General features: G+C 40.4%; 3 protein-coding genes across 4 annotated transcripts in view; all 3 read right to left on the reverse strand.

Moving 5' to 3' along the window:
• The window catches only part of LOC118797701 (microfibril-associated glycoprotein 4-like), an 18,119-nt gene extending 9,691 nt beyond the window's left edge, over positions 1-8,428 (reverse strand). Inside the window, exons 1-3 of the mRNA XM_036556971.1 lie at positions 8,142-8,428; positions 5,879-5,927; positions 5,554-5,739 (exon numbers count right to left, since the gene is read on the reverse strand). Of these exons, the coding sequence (XP_036412864.1) occupies positions 5,554-5,739; positions 5,879-5,927; positions 8,142-8,428 (522 nt within the window). The remainder of the gene's footprint in view (positions 1-5,553; positions 5,740-5,878; positions 5,928-8,141) is intronic.
• A 1,480-nt stretch (positions 8,429-9,908) lies between these two features.
• Positions 9,909-16,842, reverse strand: LOC118798266 (CMRF35-like molecule 7). Its single transcript, XM_036557671.1, has 6 exons — positions 16,665-16,842; positions 16,472-16,516; positions 15,677-16,036; positions 13,814-13,900; positions 11,492-11,725; positions 9,909-10,019 (listed from the first exon to the last, which is right to left on the reverse strand). Exons 2-5 carry the CDS (start codon positions 16,506-16,508, stop codon positions 11,607-11,609), a joined length of 603 nt encoding a protein of 200 aa, XP_036413564.1. The 5' UTR covers positions 16,509-16,516; positions 16,665-16,842; the 3' UTR covers positions 9,909-10,019; positions 11,492-11,606.
• Positions 16,843-24,272: 7,430 nt separating this feature from the next.
• Positions 24,273-26,085, reverse strand: LOC118798152 (CMRF35-like molecule 7). Of its 2 annotated transcripts, none has more exons than XM_036557506.1 (2): positions 25,697-26,085; positions 24,273-25,013 (listed from the first exon to the last, which is right to left on the reverse strand). In XM_036557506.1, the coding sequence occupies exons 1-2, from the start codon at positions 25,731-25,733 to the stop codon at positions 24,583-24,585; spliced, it is 468 nt and encodes a 155-aa protein (XP_036413399.1). In that variant the 5' UTR covers positions 25,734-26,085; the 3' UTR covers positions 24,273-24,582. The 2 variants fall into 2 exon arrangements, with proteins under 2 accessions (XP_036413399.1, XP_036413398.1); XM_036557505.1 differs by having other exon boundaries at positions 24,273-25,037.
• Positions 26,086-26,208: the final 123 nt, after the last annotated feature.

A 26,208-nucleotide genomic window follows, 5' to 3' on the forward strand; every position in this document is an offset into this window, starting at 1 on the left:
GCCTATATCTAGTTGACTGAGAGTTATCCCTTTCTTTACCACTATACACCCTTTACCTGGTGCTGCACTCAGCACTTTAATATAAGACACATTGTAAGGTTTACAGGTATGACTGTGTGTGTGTGTGTCTGTGAGAGAGAGAGAGAGAGAGAGAGAGAGAGAGAGAGAGAGAGAGAGAGAGTGATGGTAGGAATGCTTATGTTATTTTATTTTATTTTATTCACTACACGTAAATGTTTGTCTGATGCTGTGCACTGTGAGCTCCTATAACCAAAACCAAAGCATATCTGGCCAAGGCTTGTGGTAAGGCTTGATTCTGATTCTGATTCTAAATGCAATGATAGCTGAAGCTCTTGGCAAGTGACCTTTATTGCAACTGCTGCCCACTCCCGGCAAGACTCAACATTCGGAGGCAAGGAAAAGATGTGATATAAATAGAAGTGAAATATGAGTTAACGTTGGGACTGCTTTGCACCACTGGAGACTGGAGCTCTTGGTGAAGAAAGGTATAAAGTGTGATGCTGAACTTGCAACATTTCTTCTGGACTGGTAAGGAGGGGGAGGAGTGAAGAGGGAGGAGAAGGTATTATGCATTTCCTTGTTTCTTATGATAAGAGTGGACACCACACCTTTCTGGTGATATGTTGCTCCCTGTTTGTTTGGATTGTTGAGTATGAATTGGAAAAGTTGCATCATCTTCCATATTGTGCCTTTAACTGGGAAGGATAAGTTCAAGGGTTTGGATCATAAACAGCTCTTGGACCAATCAGGCCTTTTAAACCAATTAGGGATGATGGAGGTGGACCCCTCTGGTGACTTTATTGTGAGGTTTGTGGGTTCACTCATGACAGGAATATCACTTTCTAGCAGAGGAAGCAAATCATATTGAATATTGAAGATATAAAGCAATCCATAAAGCACCATCTTTCACAGTGCTGCCTTTTACTGTTATACATGCTTTACTTTCTACATATTAAAGTACTTCTATTCCTCGACTCCTTATGTTTCACAAGATTGGCTTGTTAGGTTTTGTGAAGCTGAAACTTAGTATAGAGCCCCAAGTGAAGCTGAGTTACAAAATACACAAGAGGCTAAGGAGTTTCAAATAGGTCATGCTAATCTGTGGAGAGCATTCTAACAGCTCCATCACCTCCTGGTATGGAAACTGCACTGCCATTGAGCGGAAAGGTCTGCAGAGGGTGGTGCGGACAGCCCAGCACATCACCGGGGTCCAGCTCCCAAACCTTCTGGATTTATACACCAGCCGCTGCCTGAGGAAGACCAGGAGGATTCTAAAGGACTCCTCCCACCCAAGCCACTGTCTGTTCTCAGAGCCGCTGAGCGGGATGAGATACAGAAGCATAAAGTCCAGAACCAGCCAGTTCCGAGACAGTTTGTTCCCCCAGGCCATCAGGTTGCTGAACAGCCAGTAGTGCTGGTGTATTGGTCTATAGGCCTGTCACTGCACCTCTGAGTCATCATCTCCAAGGACAATCTACACTTCATCCACATCTCATCAGACTCACTCTGATCCTCTGCACCTTCAATCTAGCAAATCTGTACTTACGCACATGGACGGACATCTTGTACATCTTCCGTTCATATCTTGTACTATCTGGAAGATTTCTATATCAGTATCCTATCCCCTGTGTACCTGCATCTCATTTATTTATCTACCTCAGACTAACAGAATGTGTACAACAGCACATTTCATGGTTTTATTTCATAACTTATTACTGTACAACTGTACATTGGAGAAGTGGAATACTAGTGTATATTGTGTATATGTGTATATTCAGAGTCGGTGTATATATTTTTCTTTTTCTTCTTAGATATTTATATATTTTTTTGTATTTAAATTCTATATGGGCGCTAAAAAAATGTGACAATAAACGTGATTTGATTCGATCTGATCTCAGAGTAAAAAGAATTCAACAAGTCAAAAGACCAAACAATCAGAGTATCCAAGAGCAAACAAGCAAAAATCAAGCAAAAGCAAGCAGGCCAAAAGCTGCTGGTGAAGCAAAAAGGCCTGAAAATGTAGGCAGTCCTGTGGTGGTGGACATGATGGTGACAGTTAATGATACTATGAAGTGATTCATTATACTGTACCCCAGAGGTCTCTAATCTGGTCCTGGATATCTACCTTACTGCAGAGCCCAGTTCCAACCACAATTTGCCACACTTGCTGCAGCTAATCAACCTTATCCCTTGTGCCCGATAGGCTGGATCCATATTAGAGTTAAATAAGGGGTGGGGCAGCTTATTGGATACTCTATGGACTAGGTTTGGAGGCCACTGCTCTGCACAGTATGTATACTGCTTCAAATGTCAGTAAATATACTCCTCTAATAAGCTTAGGCAAAATATAGCATCTAGCTATTAACCACTTCCTTTTTTTGAATCACATTTCATGTTTCTCCAAGCAGACCACTTCCTGTGCACACTACTCGCTCAGTATCTTACTCTTTGGGTTACTGCATGCTGCAGTAGTTTGAACAAACGTTTGTAATTCATACATTACATGAATACAAAAGTTTAATTAACCATAACAAGTCAGGTGACCTGCTGTTGGACTCTCAGACCCCAAAACCAAGCTAACTGAATGTTGAGACCTTGATAGAAATGATAGAGAGTTGGTCCTGCTGTATTACTCAGGTTGATAATGTTGCTATTGTGGTGTTGTTGCTATGGCAGTGGTATATGTCACTTCAACTGAACAACTTCTCCAATATCAACATGTAGTGACCTACTTCCTGCATTTTAGCTCAGGTCTGCTTCTTAACGAAGACTACATTTTTAGCAAGCAGTTAATAAGGCCTTTTAAATAGGGCAATGTAATGTGTAAGCAAGCTTAGAAATGTGGTATAACTGTGTTTATATGATGTATGAATAAAGTTTGTTATTAACTGTTTGTAGACTAAGAAGTTAAATGCTAATCAATCTTAAAGTTTAAGTTGCATGCATTCTTGAAATATCTTTGTGATACACTATATGGCCTATATGAGGATCACACCTACATGAGCTTGATGGACATCTCATCCCAAAACTATGGGCATTAATACGGAGTTGACCGCTTCTTTGTGGCAATGACAGCCTGCACTCTTTTTTAAGCTTTCCAGAAGATTTTGGAGCGTGTCCCATTCACTCAAAAGAGCAGATGAGGTAACGCATTAATGTTAGACAAGAGGGCCTGGCTCACAATCAACCTTCCAGTTCATCTTGTGTTCAGTGGGGGTGTGATCAGGGCTCTGTACAGGCCACTGGAGTTCCTCCACACCAAACTAGTCAAACTATGTATTTGTGCTGTAGCATTAACACCCCCTTATTGGAACTAAGGGGACCAAACCCTGAAAAACAGCAGCCCATTATGCCTCCTCCACCAAACTTTACTGCTGGCACTATATATTTTGGTAAGTAGTGTCCTTCTGGCATTGGTCAAACCCAGATTTGTCCAGATAGTGAAACATGATTCATCACTCCAGAGAAGATGTCACTACTACTCCAGAGTCCAGTGGCAACATGCTTTGCACCACTCCAGCTGAAACCTGACATTTCACATAGTGATATTAGGCTGCTCAGCCATGGAAACCCATTTCATAAACTGCACTTTTTTTGATGCACAGTTTTTGTGCTGATGTTGCTTCCGGAGGCAGTTTGGAACTCTGTACTGAATGATGCAACATAGGACAGGCCATTTTTACATGCTACTTGCTTCAGCACTTTGGTTTAGTACTTTGTGGTTGAGCTGTTGTTGCTCCTAGATGCGTCCATTTCAAAATAAAAGCTCTTATGGTTAGAAAGCATTCTATGACAGCGCCATGCCTAGTCACTGAACTCTTCAGCATGACCCATTCAACTGCCAGTGTTTGTCTATGGAGATTGCATGGCTGTGTGCTTGATTTTACACATATTAGCAATGAGTGTGTCTGAAACACTGATCTCAATAATCAGGAGGGGTGTCCACATACTTTTGGCCACATAGTGTAGGTTAATCAAGGGATATGAACAGGTAATAATGATCTGAATTCCCAATGACCAAACATGGTAGCAAATGCTAGTGAATGGTCACATTTCATGGCAGGCATTGAAGCATAGAAAGGGTCTAAAGCCATCTGTATGGTCTGTATGATGATTACAGGAAGAGATTTAAAAGATTATTAATGAATTTGCAAGATGAAAACTACAATGGAACATACTCATTATGAATTATCCATACCTTACCAAATACTTACATGACCTGGAAATGGCTTAGAAGGAACTTATTATGTTCAAACATTTTTATTAAAGAGTTTGCAAGACCATAACTAAAGTGGACATGCTGACCAGTAGGTATCAGTACTGCCGGAAATGCTTGAAGCAAGCTTCCATTCAAAGAAGTAAAAAGGGCATGTTCAGTGCCCCCATGTGTTAAAAGAACTCCCCATGGTTCTTCTTTCCCTCTGGTCCCTCTTCTGGAACCATCTACGGCACATTCTGAAGAACCCTTCCACAATGCAAAGAACCCTTTCATCAGTTTTTGAGTGTTCATAGTTCTACATAAAACCATTTCTTTACTAAAGAACCACCATCATTTTAAGGGTCAGAGGTCTAGAAAAGTAAAGTAATCGAGTCCTTTATTTGAAAGTGCAGACCAGACTCTTTTCCTGGATCCACATCCAGATAATCGGACATTCCCAGCAACTCTGGACGATGACTTTCATCCTTCAAGGAACTGCGAAAATATCCTGAACTCTTAATATCTGAGCAGAGCATAGTTAAAGAACACTCAAAGTCTGTAGAGTTTATTGCATATTGTATACATTTATGCTTTGTTTTAACCAGCCTTGATTAGATCATTTATGTGTGCAGCGAATTAGGACTCTTCTCATTGCATGTGAGCTCTCCTTTTACTAGCATACTATCATAATATCTCAACATTATCTCATCTTTAGAAAGCTAAGTTACACCATTAGCTTTTTCCCATTAAGCTGGATTAACTCTCAGCATGCCAAACTCCGCCACCATCATTTTTGTAGTGCAGACTGGAACATAGTGTCAGCTGATCTCAGTAACATACAGTGAAGCTCCTCACAAACCACCCGTGAACACCACATCTCACAGTTTAAAACTGGCCTCTGAAATTAAACATTAATTGCTGTCTATTTGTTTTTTTTAAATCAAGAATTGATACCAACTCAGTGGTAAGAATTTGTCAATGACACAAAAAGACCTGCAGATATAAACATGGACTGTAACAATTAAACTGTTTGGTAAATGTGGATAACCTCTGAAACCTCCTGGGTTATTTGATAGAAAGCCCTTTCTTTCTAAGGTTAACCTCTTTACATTTGAATCAGAGCCCAGAAAGATGAATCAGATACAACAACCCATTTATGGTTTCAGTGTTTCTAGTGATTTCAGTTTCAGGTCGATTCTGTTAAAAATACAGTTTACATTGTTTCTTCACAAACCATCATTTTCTTGCAGTTAAAGATAATCGTATTAGTGGTTACTGAAACCACCGAGTCACAGAGGCCTAGTTTCATCGGAAGCTGTCCGACTGTAGCTCACTGATGCCACCTGGTGAGCTTTGGCCGACCTATCACTGTCTTTGCTCTGCTGGATGGTGGCGTAGACATCACGTGACTTGCCGCTGAAGGCAGAACCGTCACTGACCTTGTGAAATTTGACAGTGGCATAGTGGAGGGAAGCTGTTACAGCTGAAGTGAAATGTGTTGCTACATCCAGAGGGGTAGGCTAACAAAGGAGTACACTACAGACTTTAAAATAAAGTGTTACCTTTCATTTTTCTGAAGCATTTTATTCTGTAAAACTGATCACTATAGAGGTCAGAATTTGAACAATCTTTTTATTTCCTTGTCTAAAATCACCCCACCTGAGCAGGCAGTCTGTAGAATATTTGAAACGAGCTGCTTTGTTGTGGCCTGTAGCAACATGCAGACCCAGAAAGAAGGGTTGAGACGATAGTCAGCACTGCACAATAGTCAGTGGTTGTCATTGTCTGGACTGCAGGAAGGCCAGTCAAGCACACACACTGTTGTAGCACTGTTGAGGCCTGGCATTGTTTTTCTGAAATAGCCATGGACTTTCCGGGAAAAGATGTCATATCAATGGCAGCATATGTCTCTCTAAATGTCTCTCTAAACAACTCAGCAGCATTTCTGCACAGAACTGATATGTGGTTTCTCCTCGCATAATAAAGTTCCAATTCTCATGTAGGCTATATTTAATATTTAACACTGTAGCATGATGGTTTCTCATGAAATTCCATCTGAGGCCTCAAAGGTCACGCATATTCAACAGTGGTTTACAGCCAGAGATTTCTCAGATTCCCTGATTCTTTTCACAATATTGTATTAAATGGTGACTCAGATGGCATTGGATGAGACACTGTCATGCTGCAGTGTTAAATATTGGAGTACTTTGTAAGACCATTGTCACCAAACGGTCTGCCGCTGCATCATGAAATACGACTTGGAACTTTTTTTGCAATGAGAAAGCCATACATCAATTCTATGCAGAAACGCCGCTGAGTTCTCTGGGCCCAAGCTTATTTCAGGTAGTCTGAAAGACAGTTTAAATGTGTGCTATGACCAAGTGTTTCCACATTTTAGCTTATTCTTGGGAAAACAGCCACCAAGTTCTCTTTGGCAAAGATAAAATGGGCCTTCCACACTTTTATCAGTGAAAGGTACAAAAGCAAACATCTGTCATGATATGGCGGATTAAGCTGGCGTCTTTTCCTAGGAAGTCCATGGTTATTTCAGTAAGACAATGCCAGGCCTCATGTATATGCTAAAACAGTGTGGCTTTGTAGACACAGAGTGTGTGTGTGCTAATTTCCCAAACGATTAAAAAGTATAATTAAAAGGAAAGGTGATGTAACACAGTGGTAAACATGCCTCTGTCCCAAATTTTTTGTGTCTGTTGCAGACATTAAATTGTAAATTTAATTAATTGGTGAGAGAAAACATTGGAAGTCTTTGTTCTTTTGTCAGTGAAATAAAGGTTAACAAATCACAGATTCTTGTTTTCCAGAAATGTGGTTTGTATATACAGCCTAAAATATTATTAATTATTACTATATTATAGTCTTAGTCAGACTTTGCATTGTGACTGGAAGCAATGGTGAAGTTATTCACTGTGCTTCTCTAAACTCAAAGTCAAATGAACATAAACTAAAACATAGAGATAATAAAATTCTGATCTGCCCTCAGAGGATGTTTGAACTTTGGAACCAATGAACGTCAACAAACAAATAATATTTCTTAGGCCATTCTGGACAGGATCAATTTCAACCTGTAGGCTGTTGCCCCCCAGTGGGCTATGGTGGTACTGCATTTTTTGTTATTTTTGTTTGTTTGTTTGTTTTTTGCAAAATGTGTTACAATACAAAAACATTTAACCAAACATAATTTTAAACACGACAAGTTATTTGCAAAAATAAAACATTATATTGATATTAAGCTCATTGATTGTTCTGGAAAAATGCTAGTTATGTTTATATTTTCAGCGCAAGCATAACTGAAATGAAGGATTTTTTGTTTTGTTTTGTTTTAAGATTCATTTATAAGGTTTGTGTGGTTTATTGTAACATAAGTCACAATTCATTTTACATGATCATTTTCCAACTTCCTTTTACCCATTAGAATTAAACAGGTTGTTTATGTTACTCTGTCTCTAACACTGATATAATTATGTAAATGACCTCTGCTCTGACTGGCCTTTGAGTCTGGGCTGTATGAATGGGTGGGGCTAAACTGCTGCAGCTGAATAGATGGATGTATGTAAATATTTTGGTTTTCGCAACATCACAAAAACAGTGAACTCAAAACAGTCTGTTTTAGCAGTTTAGATTCCCCATATGGACTGTATGGACTGTGGAATGGTTGGTTTTGAAACTTGATATGATTAATGAAGTGAGGGAGGATACATGTGCAAGAGTTTTATTGTAAGGAATCTGAGAGCTCAGGAAACTAGTAGGCATGTACACATATCCAAACAAAGTAAAGAAACCACAGACATAAATTATTAAAGCTGTGATACAAACAAAAACTAAACAACAGCTTAAACTTAGTCTCAACACAGCACACTGAAAAGCACCAGTTCATCATTGCTATGAAAAAAAAAACACATACTTCTTTTTTTCTTCAATATCATTTGGGTGTAGCAGTTTGTGGGCCCTGATGACGGCCACGAGAGCCCAGTAGGAAGGCGGAGCCCGAACACTAAGCCCAGACGAAACCCCACAAAGACAGCGGGGAGAGGATGAAATCTGGGAGGGTGTGGGGGATAGCGTGAGTCCCAAGTACTGCCTCTGGTCCCGCAGCGAGGCCACTGTAATGTGCCTCACATTCGATCCCAGGGGACAAACCAGAGAGCAGAAGCTGTGCCCAGGAGGCTGTGCTTGGGACTTGTGCGTCATCCCCTACACACTTGCGCATTTCATCCTCTCCCTGCTGTCTTTGCAGGGTTCCGTCTGGGCTCAGAGTTCTTTAGGGCCCAGGGGAAACGGCGCAGACCACACAGTTGCTCTTCACGTTGTAATGAATAATAAAAATGCTACAAAACTAATTGTAATTAAATCTCTTTACATTGACTTATTAAAAATAAAGAAGATTTTTGTCTTCTTCTGCAAAAGTTACCGTTTTGAGATTGTTGTTTATAGGCAGCGATGACATGTACAAGAGACAAAAGTCCAGGATTAGGGACAGATGGACCTCTGATGTGATTCAGGTGATGGACAGAGCTAGTAGAGGTTACAAATATTGTCTACAAACAGTGTTGCCAACTATGCCAAACTCTTTCATTCAGATAAATAAGCAAAAATAAAAATGACATTGTTAAAACATCCCATAATCAAATCAGATCTTATGTACTTAAAAACTACATCCATTTCTAGCAATATCAAACTAACAATAACTATTTATTTATTTTTATTTTTTCAAAGTGCACAACTACATTTCCCAAAGTGCTCTATGACTAGTCAGGTGCAGTACCGCGCAGACCCAGGAGAGGGAGTTTGTGACATCATTTGCAAATATTGTCTACAAACAGTGTTGCAAACTATGCCAAACTCTTTCATTTACATAAATAAATTAAATAAAATAATCTTTAAACTATTCCATAACCAAGTCACTAATTTGATGTTATGTATTTAAAATTATATCCGTTTCTAGCCATATCAAATTAACAATATTACTATTCATTTATTTAATTTTTTATTTTTAACGTGCAGAACTACATTTCCCAATGTGCTTTGGGCCTTTTGTAGGCCTGCAACTATTATCTGAAGTTCCTGTTCGTCTAAGAGTAGAGTCACAGAAGCCTGTGTGAAACTGGAAAGGTTGATTCAGTTGGTAAATGTGGATAACCTCTGAAACTTCCTGGGTTATACAACAGCGAGCCCTTTTCCTCCTGGGGTTAGCCTCTTCCCATTTCAACTCAGAGCGCCAGAAAGACGAATCAGAGATGAGAACCCATTTATGGTTTGTGTTTACAGTAATTTCAGTTTCAGGTATATTCAGATTATTCTGTCACAAACCATCATTTTCTTGCACTTAAAGATAAGATCACCGAAATCACGGAGTCACAGAGGCCTAGTTTCATCGGAAGCTGTCTCGCAGTAGCTCACTGATGCCACCCTATCACCGTCTTTGCGCTGCTGGATGGTGGCGTAGACGTCACGTGGCTTCCCGCTGAAGGCAGGACTGTCATTGACTGCATGTGAACTTCGCACAAAGTTGGCAGTGGCGTAGTGAAGGGAAGTTGTTTCTGCTGAAGCAAAAGGTGTTGCATCATCTGGAGGGGCTTTGGGTAGGCTAATTAGGTAATACACCACAGACTCAGGGCGTGCAACTTGGCCTCTTGCAGACGGTCTCAGGATTGAGTGAGGTTGATGGATGGGAAGGGGTTGATTGGGGTCTGGAGTATCATACAGGACTGAATCCGGGCCTGTGGTTGGTGGCCGAAGAGCTGGCATTTGTTGGGAAAATGTCCTCATCGAAGAAGCTGTCCTGAAAGCAACAAGAAAACAGTACCTATTACACTGTTATCCGTTATCATTCCTGTCAATGGACATCAGTGTAAGATGGGATTCAGTTGGGACTACCTTGTGCAAAAATGGCTACATCTACTGTAACAGTAATTCATAGACTCTTATAACACTGTGAAATATTCAATTCATGCATGTGTCGACTGTAATGCGTGGGTTGGTATAGACTCTAATACGTGATGAGTCACTACAAGTGCAAAACTACAGGGAGTTTCACTCGAAAGAGGCCCTGAATATTCTGTTGTAACTCTTGTTAGGATGAAGCAATCTGAACCAAAAAATTGCTACATATCTTGACGTATGTGTAATCGATTGCATTACATGCAATGCTGGAATTGATTTCCATTTTCTGCCACACACATGAAGGGGTATGGGGGTCTGCACCCGGAATGCAAACGGAGGTTAAACGTTGGAACGGCTGTCCGGCGCCTACCTCATCGCTTCGACACATGGGCACCCTGGCTTGTTCAAAGCTCCATAAACTGAGGAGCACATTGCATGTTGTTTCGTTCAGATTCCTTCATCCTAGCGAGAGTTATTACAGAATATTCGGGGCCTCTTTCGAGTGAATCTCCCAGTACTACCATCATTTAGCACATTTTTTTGTCTACTTATAATGCCTTGTTATCACCTACTAATGGTATCTGTCCTAAGTATGTCTTTGTACTGTTGTGTTTACCATACATGTTACACCAAGAAAACAATGCAAAAGCTTTTTGTTATACTTTACCAGTATAATAACAATATCGTTGTACTGAATTTACCTGAATTGGATTAAAAATTTACTGCTAATTCAAAGATCCTAAAACTAGAGACGGTTGGGTATTGATATCTGATCAGCATCATCAGAAAATGCTGGATCGAATATTGGAGAAAATAAAGAATCTGATGGATGCTGTTAGTAATCTAGCCTGGAAATAGCACAGAATCCAAATAGGGAGGTGAGTCACATGATAATGTCAGTAACCATATGACCACAATGTGACAACATGACCACAATGTCACATGATAACACTGGGGCTGAGGTAGCGCAGTGTTTGAATTGTTTGCGAATCACAAAGGCAGTTTTGAACTGAAGCACTGCAGCTCAAACTGTGAACCTGTGAGAATTTCAATCCACTTGTCTTTGCTTTATCGCAATAGCTAATGTTTCTACTAAATATTAGATCAGCAAAAAAGTGTGTTGCCCCTTGTTAATAATGAAATAAAACCTATTTAGACAGTGCTTCGGAAAAAAAATGGTAGTACAGGAGGGATGTCTTCTCCAGAACGGCAGAAAATGGCATGACTGCAGGGTTATATTTATTTAAAAGCTGGTCTTGCACTGTTTTTACCTGTCAAATATCAGTATTCATTGAACAACAGAAGCCCTGATTCACATACACAGGCATACACACATTGCACATCCTGTTAAAGAAGGCATTGTCTACTCACCCTGTTGGATTTGATGCTTGTCCCTGGCAGTGTAGGGTCTACGGAAATAAGTATTTCAGCTTTTAATTACAAAACAAAAATACAACTAATATGCAGGTAAGAATGCATATGTGTTTTATAAAATACCTTTTGCTCTTTTTGCATTTTTCCTCTTAAGCATAACAAAGATGGCACTCATGATTCCACACAACAGCACAACTGCAGCCAGGGAGCCTCCAAGATAAGCAGATCGATCTGAAAGAATAATTTAACAAACAAATCAAATATAAGAAGGACTACAAACAAAATATGGTCCCCTGGAGTGATCTAAACTTAGAAATGAATGTGTTTGGTGTGGTGCTTGTCAGTTGAGTTAACCCGGTATGGACGTGGGTCATCCTACCCTATTACTAAGAGAGCTCCTACTCACTGTACAGTCAGCAGCCTGTGGATGCACCCCTAAGAGCATATATCTGAAATAAGTGTGAGTTTGGATTGTACCTTATTGCATTTACATATAAAGTGAGGGAAAACAAGTCTTCATACACTTTTTTTATTTAATGTACAATAACCACACACATTTAGAAACACTATACTAAGACTGGGTAGGGCCTCCCTTTGCTCTCACAAGAGCCTCAGTTTTTCATGGCATTAATTCCACAAGGAAACATTCCTTTGAGATTCCGGTCCATGTTAACAAGACGGCATTATGCAATTACTGCAGATTTTTCAGATGTGCTTTCATGCTGCAAATCTCTTGTTCTACCAAATCCCAAAGGTGTTCTGTTGGATTCAGGTTCGGTCACTGGGAAGGCCACTGAAGTACACTGAACTCATTGTCATGTTCATGAAACGAGTTGACTTTTACTTTGTGACATGGTGCATCATCATGCTGGAAGCAACCATTAAAGGATGGTAAATCGTGGACATGAAGGGATGCACATGGTCAACAACAACACTCAAATAGGCTGTGGCATTCAAGCGATGATTGATTTGTATTAACAGGCCCAAAGTGTTCCAAGAAAACATTTCCCACACCATTACACCACCTCCACCAGCCTGGACTGGTTACACAAAAGAGGCTGGGTCCATGGATTCATGCTGTTGGTGCCACATTCTGACCAGCTTTCTGTTCATGGCTGATAGAAGTGGAACCCAATGTGGTCTTCTGCTGTTATAGACCATTTGTCTCAAGGTGTTCTGCTGACCACAACTGTACAAAGTGGTTATCTGAGATACCATAGCTTTTCTGTCAGCTCAAACCAGTTAGGCCATTCTCTGCTGACCTCTCTCATCAACAAAACATTTCCATTCACAGAACTGCCGCTCACTGGATGTTTGTTTCTTTATTGGACCATTCTGGGTAACTCTAGTGACCGTTGTGTTTGAAAATCCCAGGAGATCAGCAGTTTTAGAAATACTGTCCAACATCACCAGCATCATATCACGGTCAAAATCACTGAGATCACATTTCTTCTCTATTTTGATGGTTGATGTGAACATTACCTAAAACTGCTGGCCTGCATCTGCATGATTTTATGCACTGATGCCACACGATTGGCTGACAAAATAATTTCATGAATTTCACCCAAACCTTGTCAATGATACAGCCAAAAAAAAGAATTAAGGCGGACTTATCAACAAGAAAGTGAATGTGCTTACATGGGCTTGCCAATCCCCTGCCATGAATCCCATCGCAAACTGAGGGAATATTGTATACATGGACCATGGTATACTTGGGGAGATGAAGATGGTTTGCCATGACGACTGAACCACAATGCTGCAAATAGCTAATTTTATCTTACCACAGATGTCTCAAAGCTGTAATCACCAACAGCTTTGCAATAAACTCGGTTATTAATTGTCTGAATATATTTATTCCTTTGTGCAGCCTCTTGCTTTTAGCACACAACAACCACAGACACACAACTTTGTTCTTTCTCTAGAACTTAGGTGCCAGTTAGCAAAGTCATACTTGAGAGCAGTGATCAGCAACTCCCCTCCTGGAATTAAACCATCTTGCAGATTTCCTTTCCAACTCAAAACTGACCTAAACTAATCGAGGACTTCTTAAGATGATCCTTAACTGAACAAGAAATGTTAGATTAGGATTAGAACTAACTATGTATGGTGATACATCTAAGGAGCACTGCACTGGAAATCTCATTAAACACACCAGATTCAACACGCCAGCTATTCAGAGTGTCAGAAGAGACAAAACACTACTCTCTGCAGAGAACTAAGTCTGAGGCCCCTGAACTAGACAAACTGTGGAATAACGTGACAAATGGTGGTTTGAAGAAAAAAGGCAGGTTGTGTTTGGGGGCATACAGATGAACTTACTTATGTGAGACAACTCGATGTTCTGTGGTAGCTTGTTTCGTCCTGTCCACATTGATGTGAATGGAGATGATGTGGTGAGGAGAGAAGCTAAAGAGAGTCACACAAAGATTGCTGTAAATCATGCAATGCACAATAGTTCAGATGTTTACCTCAGCCAGAGTGACACATATTAGCTTAGCTCTCACTTTGCTATCATGTTTCCTATGTTAAATCCTCCCCTCTCAGAACCAGGGGACCAGCCTTGTGTCCACTGAATTGATTTAGATCATTCCTTCACCAGTCACAATATAAAAGGTGCATAAGGCTTCCTTTATTGTTGGATGCACTAGGATTGTTTTTCTGAGTGTGTGCAAGATTTAGTCAGACAGCAGTTTGTATCAGTAAGAGCTTATCAGGTGTATTAGAGTAACAAAAACACACCGCTATGTGATTTATAGTCTCATCCATGAATATTTTTTATTAAAAAAATAGGGAACACTTTATAATATTTGATCATATTAGTTTATAAGACGTCTAGTAACTGTTACTTAATAGTTATTGTGAACTAATCTGGTATTAACATTACTTTGTAAGGCACACATGAACCAATATTTAATCATGACGTTTACAAATGACATGAGTTATACATAAATTATCTGTGATGCAGACTGTGGGGATGTTTGAGGAATTTTTTTGCACTTTTATGCATGATCTCTTTGGGCTCCTGCACCTGTTTGGAGACCTGTATCACAGTGTTACCCCTGAGAGAATCACTCTAAGGCTACGTTCACATTACAAGTTTTATGGTTCAAATCCGATTTTTTGCTCAAATCCGATCTGTCTGACACAATGGTTCACACTCGTTTAGGTAAGTGACTCAAATCTGTCATTAATATGAACGAACTGGCATCCTGAAACGACCCTCATGAGCACATCCTACTCAGTACTGTCACGTGAATGAATCACTGCATCATCAGCACAAACTAACGAGCAGAACGAGCTTCGCTGAGAAGATCATTAACTCTGATCAGCTCTCAGCTTCATTATTAGAGCGAGACGAAGGAGAAAAAGGTGAGATGAGCTGCTTTTCCACCGTTTACAGGCTTTAACTTCTGTTCGACGCTGTTGCCATGGCAATGCCGAATGATGGCGCAGTGGAAAAAAAGCACATGAATTCCGATCTGAGCGTCACATTAAGGTCACATGGCCACGAATCGGATACGTATCAGATCTAGGACCACATATGAAGGTGGCTCAGGTCTGATTTGAAAAGATCAGATTTGTGTCCACACAGCCCTGAAAACATCAGATCTGAGTCACATTAGGGCAAAAAACTGGGTTTGTCGCACTTCAGCCTCGTAATGTGAACGTAGCCATATTTACATGAGTTGAAATGGAGCTATATTACAGGCACCAAGAAAGAGATACAAATAATACAGGAGGGAATTCTGTAATTCATGCACACAGCTCAGTAATCAAAACGTGGCTAAATCTTAAGAATCATCTTTATTAAAAAGGAGCTGCAGATGATGTTTCTATGGGAATATGAGAAGATAATTAGAAGGATGTTCTACTTTAACCCATTTAACTACACAATATCTCCACCCAAGATTTTGCTCCACTCTCCTTGCTGCATGGAATTAAACTGCATCAATATAGCAATAATTATCGCCAGCAGCAAGTAAACTGAAGGACAAGAACGTGACGTATTTTGTTTATACTATGTTGAAGTTATGTATTTTATCTTTTTCAGTTGACAAGAAGAAAAATCCTAGTCAGAGATTTTAAGGCCATTGATGACATTGTGGTCACTTAAGGGTGAGATAAGCTACACAGAGTTGGATGTGAAGAGCAAAAGGTCAATATCAAACATCAGTTCCTCACCATTCTGGGTGTTTGAGGATTCTATACTGAATAGAATACCTTGCACTACATCTAGGTTGACCTCTGTGAGTGTGTCTGGCCCCCAGTCGTCCACTCCGCACCAGTACAGACCAGCATCATTTACACTGAGGTTCCTGATGGTCACAGTGAACTCCCTCTTCTCTCTGTCATCCTCTAGAGAGAATCTACCCTCCATGGACCATGTTGTGGACTTCGCTTTCACCATCTCGACTTTTTCTCTGCCTTTGCTGAAGTATTTTGGGTACAGCTCACTTCCTCTGTGGTATGGACAGCGGACAGAAGCGTTTCCTCCTCGTGGTGCTTTCACTCTGACTCCTATGGACATCACGCAGTGTAAAACTGAAAAAGAGAGAGAAAATAATAATTAAGAACATAGTGTGATGATAGCTGGTACTTTGTGAGTATGATAGGTTGGAGGGAACGGGTATAAAATGTATCCTTCTATAGCCAAAAGGTAAAAATCCCTTGAAGTTACAGTGTAAGTGGGAAGGGTCACTTTCATCCTAGAATAAGGATGTTATAGAAGAGATAGTCCCTAAAACCTAACCCTAAAATCCCAGGCTTAATACATACTAAGGCTTATTATCCAGTAATTACAGGGACTTCAGGGCAAACTGGCTGAGCTATTCTTCAGTTACAGAATTCTACAACGAAACACAATAAAACTTTGGGCCCACTGGTGGATTCTGGCCATTTAAGGGTTAAAATGTATTTGACGGTAGACAGGCAGTTCTGAATTCTGAAAGATGAAAGAGAACAGATGAAAGAACTCACCTGCAAGAAGAGGCAAGGCCACGGCTGTGATGTTCATGCTGTTGCCTATAAATGAATAAAACATTCAGACGACTTAGAAACAAACCAATTATTGTTTTTATTAATTATTACTATTATTGATTTGCCGTATTATTTTAATTCTTTCTTGAAGAAAAGAAATACAGACTAATAGCAGCAAAAAGTAGACACAAACCTTCAGCGTAACCAAGTCAACCGCAGCGTTTTTCTTTCTGCCTCCAAGAACATACAGTGCAGACTGTCAGTAAAAGGTTGGGTAAGGAGAGGAAGTGAGCACGAGGGTGCCTGAAAAGCTGGCTGGGTGAGTGAGCGAGCACCAGGTGCACATGCTCATGCTTCATGACCCTTCTACATGCTGGTATGCTGGCCTACTAAGTTGCATGGTAAATGGTTATGGACTTTACTGTGATGGTGAGGATCCACTGCTTTGTCATACTATCTCTCTAAACTTTACCCTAAATCTGACTCATCCTCAGAAGGAGAGCAAAAACCTTTGGTGACCTTTCATCATCCTGCTGGTTGATGTGCAGAGAGACTCAATGTCTGACACATTCACATATTCAGACAACATGCAAGCACTGTTTAAAAATAGCACAGATAAAAGAAAGTGCACACAGGCACTGCGGGGGCAAACGACTCAAAGGCCTCATGCACACATATTCACCGTGTGAATATGATAGAAATCAAACTGCAGGGAAACTTAGAATCATTTGACTTTTGTATTCATGACCCCACTGTGCAAAAATACCCCCTGGTTTTTGGGGGGCTCAGGTTGGCTGGCTACTTCAGCAGTGGCAGGCTACTAACAACTAATACTTCTTCTTTAGGAAACACTTTTTCTAGTTAGTTTCTTGTGTTCTACACTTTAATTAATCGCACACACTTCCTCTTTTGTCTTTGGTTTGAGAAATGACTAACAATTCACTCTTTCGACCGATCTCTTGGGAAATTTCTTGGGAACTTAGATTTAGAAATATGCAGATTTAGAAATATGCTTTGGCAAAATGTAATGTTTTTTGAAATATTCTGGTCAAGGTTACAGTTGCTAGGCTATGAAGGACCAACCAATTCGAGACAGCGCCTCTCTGAGGAGTGCTGCATCTCTAGTCGGGTAGGAATATTGAAAACCGAAATGCCAATTGTGGGTGAAACAGGCTAAATAAAGACCCTGGATTTGTATTATAGTGTTTGTTTTTCGCTACCGTACAGCATAATGTCATTAAGTTTATTGTCAGGGACCCGGGAGGTTAATTAGGACACCCAGACCCAACAGGACCCCCTATATTTCGCACCTTCCATGATCCTACATTTTCTCACTCGCTATAGCTGCTTATACTTTTCTTCATTGTCCTCACAGTTTACCCTATTTGTCTTCATTTAAACATAATTGGCATTATACAGGGTGATTCAAAAAGATTTATCCAATTTCAAAGAGCCATATTTTCACAAACGTGAGGCGCCTAGGAACCAATCACAATCCAATTGAAAGAGGTGGTCGTAGAGTTTCTGACTGTCAGTGGAAGATGGCTCCCTTCAGTCTGTGAGGAGATGCGACCCCTGAGCAGAAAGCGTTCTCCACTTCAATAAGAGTGAATCAGTCATAACTGTGCAATGTGATTTTCATGGGCAGTGAAGCTCCAACAGCTCAGAGCGTTCGTCGTTGGTTCCACAACACTGGATGATCTCCGAAATCGCACTGAAAGAGCCGTGAGTGCAGTGACACCCGACATGCTCAATCAAGTATGGGATGAATTTGACTATGGCGTTGATGTGTCCGTACAGCTGGAGGTGGTTCATACTGAGACCTTGTAAAATTACATAAACTTCATACTCACTCAAATAATTTACAATTTACTGCATTGTTCTGTAATGATTAATGATTAAGATACAAGTGAAATTTTGAAATCAGATGATTCTTTTTGAATCACCCTGTATTTATTTGATCTCATACATAATCAGTATATTTTTGATTTATTATGTATGAGAAAGTAAGAAAGTAATTCAAAATTCATGCATGGTACAAAAAGAAACAAGTTTAAATGTGAAATCTGAAATATTTATTTTCTTAATGTCAGGATAACATGAATTTTACAAGTCATAACAGTCTGTCTCACATGTACAGCATCATGTGCTGTAGATATGCCGTTCTAAATAAGATTATCATCTCTGAGCCAAGCAGTTGCCCTGGAGTGCTTCAAAACAGCCACCATCATCCCTGCACTGAAAAAAAATCTGTCTCACCTCACTGACTACCAACCCGTAGCACTCACTCCTGTCATCATGAAGTGCTTTGAGCAGTTGGTCATGAAACACATGAAGAGCAGTTTTCCTTCCACATTGGATCCATTTCAGATCTTAAGTGGTCTAGAGGACAGTAACTGGAACAGAGGACGCCATATTCTCTGCAATTCACCTCTCACTGACCCAACTGGACATAAAATTTCGTGAGAATGTTGCTCATAGACTTCAGTTCAGCATTCAACACAATCATAGCACAGCAAGCTGAGCTGGGCCTGAACACCTCATTCTGCAACTGGATCCTGGACATCCTGACTGGTAGACCATGTTGAGCACCAGCACCCTGAACACTGGTGCCCCCCAGGGATGTGTGCTCAGTCCTCTGCTATTCACACTGTTGAGTCATGACTGTGCTGCAAGGTCCGCACTTAAAAAAGATGGTTCTTGAAGGGTTCTTTGCATCAGAAAAAGGTTCTAGAAAGAACCATGACAACTCAAAGAACCATTTGCACGATTAAACAGTGTGTGTAGATTGTTCTATATAGAACCTTTTTGAAAAGAGTTCTATATAGCACCAAAAAGGTTTCTTCTATTGTTATGATGCCTGTAACAATAGAAGAACCCTTTTTGGTGCTACTTAGAACCCTTTTCAACATGTTCAACACATTCTCCATCAATCTGAAGAACGCTTTCCTGATGCAAAGAACCCATTAAATCATGTAAAGGGTTCTTTGGGTGTTCATATTTCTACATAGAATCATTTTCTTTATTAAAGAACCTTTGAAGAACGATCATTTTTAAGTGTATAGCTCAAATCACATCAAGTTTGGTGATGATAGAGGTGGATCTTATCAGCAACATTGACGAGTCAGTATAGTGGGCGGAGGTGCAGCGGCCTGCAGACTGGTGCACAGACAACAATCTCTCTCTTAATGTTGACAAGACAGAAGAGAGGATTGTTGACTTCATGAGGACGTGTGATGATCACTCTCATGCACACCAATGGTTCAACTGCGGAGGAAGTCAGAAGCTGCAAGTTCCTTGGTGTCACCAACAACCTCATCTGGACCCTCACCTCCACCTGCCTAGCCAAGAAAGCCCAGCAGTGACTTCACCTCCTGCGAAAAAGAAGAATCCCCCCTCCCGTCCTCACTACAGGTTCTGAGACCGCAGGACCCTACAGCAGATTGTAAGGGCAGCTGAGAAGATCATTGAGGTATCTTCATCCACCATTGCCAGCTTCAACCACTACCACTGCATCCGCAAGACCGCAAGCAACGTGGGCGACACCTCCCACTCCTCTCATGGATTCTTCGCCCTCTTGCTATCTGAAACCAGACTCAGAGGCGGTCAGATTACTGAATGCACCGATGCCTCCCAACATACACCTGAACTAATCTAGAACCTTACCGACATCCACCACTGATCACACACTCCTTTACCATCACCTTGCACTTTAAATCCTTTAACTATTTGTACAGTTTCAACAATGTATATGTATGTGTGTCTACATATACATGATGCCCAATTACATATATTTTGTCGTATTTATTGTTCTGTATATTTCTATATTGTCTGGTGTATTTATTAGACATTCTGCACTTATTTCACACTGTTGTTTATCTGCATTCTATGTAGTCCTGTGTAAAGTGCTGCTGTTGTGTGTTGCATCATGTGACCTGAAGTATGACATTTCATTCCAACATATACAAGCTGGTGGCGCAGTGGGTAGCGCTGTCGCCTCATAGCAAGAAGGGCCTGGGTTTGATTCCCTGGCCAGGTGACCAGGGTCCTGTCTGTGTGAAGTTTGCATGTTCTCCCTGTGTCTGTGTGGGTTTCCTCCCACAGTCTAAAAACATGCAGTCAGGCCAATTGGACATGCTAAATTGCCCCTATGTGTGTGTGTATGTACATGTCTGTCCTGCAATGGACTGGTGACCTGTCCAGGGTGTATCCTGCCTTACACTGGATGCTGGGATAGGCTCCAGCTCCCCCATGAAGGATAAGCGGCTTAGAAGGTGTGTGTGTATACAAGCTATATGGAGGAATGACAATAAAGACCATTTGACTTGCATGGAAAGGAAGCAAGTGTATTTTTCCCCTACACAGGTTGAACTGAAGTTCTAAATCCAATAACTGACACATGGATGTCATGGATGACTGGTTAATTAGTTCCTGAACACACTGGAGAACCTAAAAAGTGAAATATAAATAGGAAATTTGTTCACAAGCATTTATAAGAGATGAAAATAATTGTGACCCCTGTTGTTTTGAATATACATTGTTTATTAAGCATTTTTCTGCTCATAGACTACAATTCAACAGTTTAGTATCTAAGAACATTTTTGCTCAAAAACATTTGAATAAATACAAAAACATGAACACAAACAGTATCGATTTTGTATGTGCATGTTCTTGATAAACCATTTCCAAGCCAAATATTAACTGTACACTCTTAAAAAAGATGGCTCTTCAAGGGTTCTTTAGAAAAGAAAATGGTTCTAAATAGAACCACGAACACTCAAAAAACCCTTTGCCTGATTAAATCGTTCTTTATAACATGAGGGTTCTTACATTGTTGGAGAACCTGTTTTATATGGTTTTGAAAAGGGTTCTATATAGCACCAAAAAGGTTTCATCTATTGTTACAATGTTAAGCTTGTTACAACAGAACACTTTTTGGTGCAATATAGAACTTTTCAAAAAGGTTCTTTATAGAATCATCTAGAGCACATTCTCCATCAATCTGAAGAACAAAGAAGAGTCATGTTCATGGTTCTATATAGAACCATTTTCTATACTGAAGAACCCTTGAAGAACCATCTTTTTTAAGTGTGTAGTTATCATCCAGTACCTGGTTTGGCTTATCAGTGCTTCATTCAGTTAACCCTTAGGACCCGGAGACGGTAACAGTAGGTCAATTCCAGCCTTCATAACTTAAGAACGGTTTAAGATACAAACATGATCCATATGGCACGACATTCAGCAGACCCACCTCTAACTAGCAAGGATGATGTCGTTGAGCTGTGACATCAGCATCAGTGAGTAATTTGGCTCAGAAAATCACCTAAAATCCTGATATTATTGCTCTGTTGTTTGGCCTTCATATTCCAGCAAAGGGTTAAAACAGCGACATGATTTACACATCGGATCACTCATCAGACTCTGCCTCACCCATCCAGAGTGATTTCATCCACCTGTGACCATCAATCAGCCAGAGATCCAGCTCCAAAATCACCCAAACCCACTCACTACTGTTATACTACATCTCTGCTTTTAGCCTTCATATTATAAACAAAGGGCTTTCAGTTTACATTGATTTCGAGTATTAAAAATATCTGATATTAAATATGCAACTCAATTTGTAATTAAAAATAAAGCCTGACTTGCTGTGTATCAGAGTTTTAGCACTGAGCATGAATAAATAAAACATGGCTGCCTAATGGCCCACGGCCATGTTTATTTTTACTCATAATAACCAACAGAATGAATCAGCATCAAAATTATTGCACTTTCAGCTCACAGACACTCCAGACTAACAATTTCTGCAAAGTTAACTACAACTGCACTTGTTTTCAAGATCTCTTTAATTAAAAAAATACAAAGATTTAGCAGGTGCTAAGTAAATCAAATTGATCAGAAATGACCCAAATTCATAAAGATATCAAATTTCTCTTAGTATTTACATGTCAAACAATGGAATATCTGAGTAACCCAGGGTCTCCTGAAAATAACCACACATGGCATGTGTGACTGTCCTATGTAAATACTTTATAACTGCAATTGTAATAGTAATTGACCCCAAAAATACCAAAACAAATTCCCCTGAAATTTTAGGTTTCTAAGAGTTAAATCAGGGGTGCTAAGGATGGTATTTAACAAATCCATGTGATGGCTGGGGGTGTTGGGGAGAACTCACTGTAGAACGTATTTGTTTGTTTGTTTGTTTATCAAAACTGAAAACAACATGCTCAGTTTTGTCTCTAAGATACAAGTAGTATTTAATATCATTCTATTCATTGTTTCATGTGGTCCACACACACATATTTATAAATACCTGATTGACCTGTTTAAGTTATCCCCTATGGGGACACCATGCATGAAAGGCTTGAGAACCCGTAATCTCATCTGGACGTTAGATCTAAGGTGTGATAGACTGAGTCTTGCTGGGAGTCTGCTCTGAGGTGTTCATAAACATTGCTCTGCTGAGGAGTTGGGGGATCTGATGCTCCTTTTTGATGTAGCTCTAGGGGCAAATGAGGTCCTGATAAAGATGAGTCTTCTTCATTTACAGGCAAGTCAACTTGAGTTACATTGGGTTTCATTCTCACATAGTCCTCCTGCAAAGGAAGTGAGGATTTCAGATTTTGAATCAGTACATGACCTCTCAAGTATACATATGCACACACACACACACACACACGCACACACACACACACACACACAAAATATCCTCCTGGGTCGCAGGGGGTGCTGGAGCATATCCCAGCACTCATTGGGCAGAAAGTAGGAAACACACTGGACAGGTCGCCAGTCCATCACAGGCATACATATTCACTGCATGTCTTTATGTCTTTGGACTGTGGGAGAAAACTGGAGGAAACCCAGACATGGGAAGAACTCCACACAGAAAGGATACTAGTCGCCCGGGCCAGGGAATCGAGCCCAGGCCCTTCTTACAGCACCACTGTGCCGTCCTGCTTCTCAAATATTATCATGATTATCATCGATATCTTCATTGTTATTGCCACTGTCATTATCATTAAAGTCATTCATTTTGTATCAATCGTCTTGATTTTACCTCAATCTTACCTCTGCATGTTCACTGTTTGCTTTCTCTCTGCTGTGGCTGGAGGTAGGAAGTGTCCCTGTAGTTAAAATAGTGTTACAAAAAAAATAAATAAATAAATAAATAAAATAAATAAAAACAACACACAACACAACATGACTTGGCTGATAAACTATATTAAAATTGCATACATTGAATTTGACCATTACTTATATTCCTACTTCCAGTAAAACTGAATCTAAGTTACCTGTGGTTCTTCTGGCCTTGTTCCACTTAAGCTTAATGAGTATTCCACTTATTATCCCACACAACAGCGGCACTCCTGCCAACCAGCCCGCAAGAGCCATTGGTTCAACTGAACAAATACAGTTCAAATGGGGACTATAAACAACTGTGAGACAGAGCGGAATGTGTAGAGGACATGTAGTTGTACTTAGTTACCTGTTGCGGAGATATTGTTCTGTTGCCCTGTTGGTGACAACGTAGATTCACAGGGAGCAGCTCATGGGAGAAAGAGAAAATCACATATTCAGACCCCAAAGACTCTACAGGCAATGTCATCTGTCAATGCCGAAACATGACTGACCCCTAATTTTTCCAAGTAATACTGGCAGTGACAGACTATATGCTTAGTGAATCTTGGATATGGCTCAAAAATCAAAGTTTGCCTTCAAACTTACATTCTCAGAAATAAAGGTACTATACTGTCACTGGGTATATAAGGGTACAAGGGTACAAGGGTACATCCCAGTACCTTTAGTCAGGGAACATAACTATACCATAATCCACTGAAATGATACTTTCTATGTTGTAGTGACTCCACACAGCCTGTCTCATCTCCAGGCTTTTATTTTATTGTTCTGTTCTGACAGAATGCTATTCTAGAATGTTCTGGTCCAACTTAACCTCTACCTATCAGTCCCCTGGGTTTCTATGCAGGTCCTTGGACTGAGGGTCTACACCAGTATAGTACAGTCCAGAAGTGAAATTGAAACTTTTTTCAAGATGAAATAAAATTAATAGAAAGCAGAAAAGTGTCTTTTGGCTGTCTAAGATTTGAGGCTAACTAAATTCCTTCCAAACCCACAATGAATGTAATGTACTTAACAGTGCATTTACTAACATCGGTGGGGGGAACTGTCACATATCCCTGTTCCTCACCATTCTGGGTGTTTGAGGATTCTGTGCTGAATAGAACATGTGCCACTACATCCAGGAGGACCTCTGTGAGCGTGTCTGGCCCCCAGTCATCCACTCCACACCAGTACACACCAGTATCATCTACACTGAGGTTCCTGATGGTCACGGTGAACTCCCTCTTCTCTCTGTCATCCTCCAGCGAGAATCTACCCTCCATGGACCATGTTGTGGACTTCGCTTTCACCATCTCAACCTTTTCTCTGCCTTTGCTGAAGTATTTTGGGTACAGCTCACTTCCTCTTTGATACGGACAGTGGACCGAAGCGTTTCCTCCTAGTGGTGCTTTCACTCTGACTCCTGCAGACATCACAGAGTGTAAAACTGAGAGAGAGGGGGAGAGAAGAATAATAGAACCATCATTTCATATTGCCATTTTAGTTGGTTCTTTAAAGGGAAAATGGACGGATGGGGGTGGCAGAACTCCTCGCTCTTCAGATAGAAGATAAAGCACTGTACATAACAAGCCAAATCACAGAACATGACAAGCACAACAAACAGCACTACTTCTTTCCTTCCTTCCTTCCTTACGTCAAGGTACAAAACTATCACTGGGGCAGTGCCCCTCTTGTCACTGAGGTGGTACCTCAAGGGTTCATCTCAGTACCTTTAGTCAGGGAACATAACTGTACCATAATCCACTGAAATTATATGTTCTAAGCTGCTCCACACACCCCATCTCAACCTATTTAAGGTTCACAATCAGACCAAAACCACTGTTGTACCTTTGAGGGAACATTTACATTGTTTGTACCTTGATGAAGGAAAGATGCACCTGCACAGAACCTTTATTTCTAACAGTGTACACTCAAGGGAGGCAATATACTGGTGATGGTAATTATCCTTTCAAAAAAGCTTTGTTACACTATGAAAGTCATCCAGTGCTAGAACAGTGATGCCAATAAAAGCTGGACAGACATAGTAAAAATGCATTTGACTAATGGCAACAAACAGTTGAAAAGAAAACAGATAGAAGGGCTCACCAGTAAGAGCTGTCAGTGCCACCGCTGTGGTGTTCATGCTGATTCCTGGAAGCTGGACAGAACGTTTTAGACAACTTCAAGTCAAGGTTCTGGGTTGCTGTATTTATTTTAGTTCCTCAAAAAGGTGCCGATGAAATGTGATGAAAGTAACAGTAATAGCAGTGAAGAGTAGACCTGTCTTTTACGAAGAACATATAGTTTAGACTGATGGCCAGAGGTTGTGGGTATAAGGAGATGGGAAGTGAGGAACAGTGTGTGTGGAAAGCAGTAAATGTGTGGTTGGGTCAGCGACAGCGAGGGCGGCACACATGACTAAAAATATCCTTTTGCTAGAGAGAAGTTTAACCTTTATCCTAACCAAAACTGGAAACCTATTCCTAAAGCTAACTATGGCGGAAGACTGAAAGGCTTAACAATAAAAGGCTTCTGTCAAAGAATATAAGAGGGAATGTAGTCAACGCGGTCGACGTCCTCTCAAGTATGCATGATGCCTGTAATATTTTAGTGACCAT

Source organism: Colossoma macropomum, unplaced genomic scaffold (genome assembly GCF_904425465.1).
Source record: "Colossoma macropomum unplaced genomic scaffold, Colossoma_macropomum, whole genome shotgun sequence".
Taxonomy (NCBI): domain Eukaryota; kingdom Metazoa; phylum Chordata; class Actinopteri; order Characiformes; family Serrasalmidae; genus Colossoma; species Colossoma macropomum.

Bases quoted from the DNA above. Each gene is read 5' to 3' on its own strand.
- LOC118798266 (XM_036557671.1), bottom strand. From the start codon at position 16,508: ATGAACATCACAGCCGTGGCCTTGCCTCTTCTTGCAG. The intron at 16,037-16,471 runs GTGAGTTCTTTC...TCTCTTTTTCAG, and splicing joins GGCCTTGCCTCTTCTTGCAG to TTTTACACTGCGTGATGTCC. The intron at 11,726-13,813 runs GTAAGTTCATCT...TTATTCTTTCAG, and splicing joins CATCGAGTTGTCTCACATAA to ATCGATCTGCTTATCTTGGA.
- LOC118798152 (XM_036557505.1), bottom strand. From the start codon at position 25,733: ATGAACACCACAGCGGTGGCACTGACAGCTCTTACTG. The intron at 25,038-25,696 runs GTGAGCCCTTCT...CCTCTCTCTCAG, and splicing joins GGCACTGACAGCTCTTACTG to TTTTACACTCTGTGATGTCT.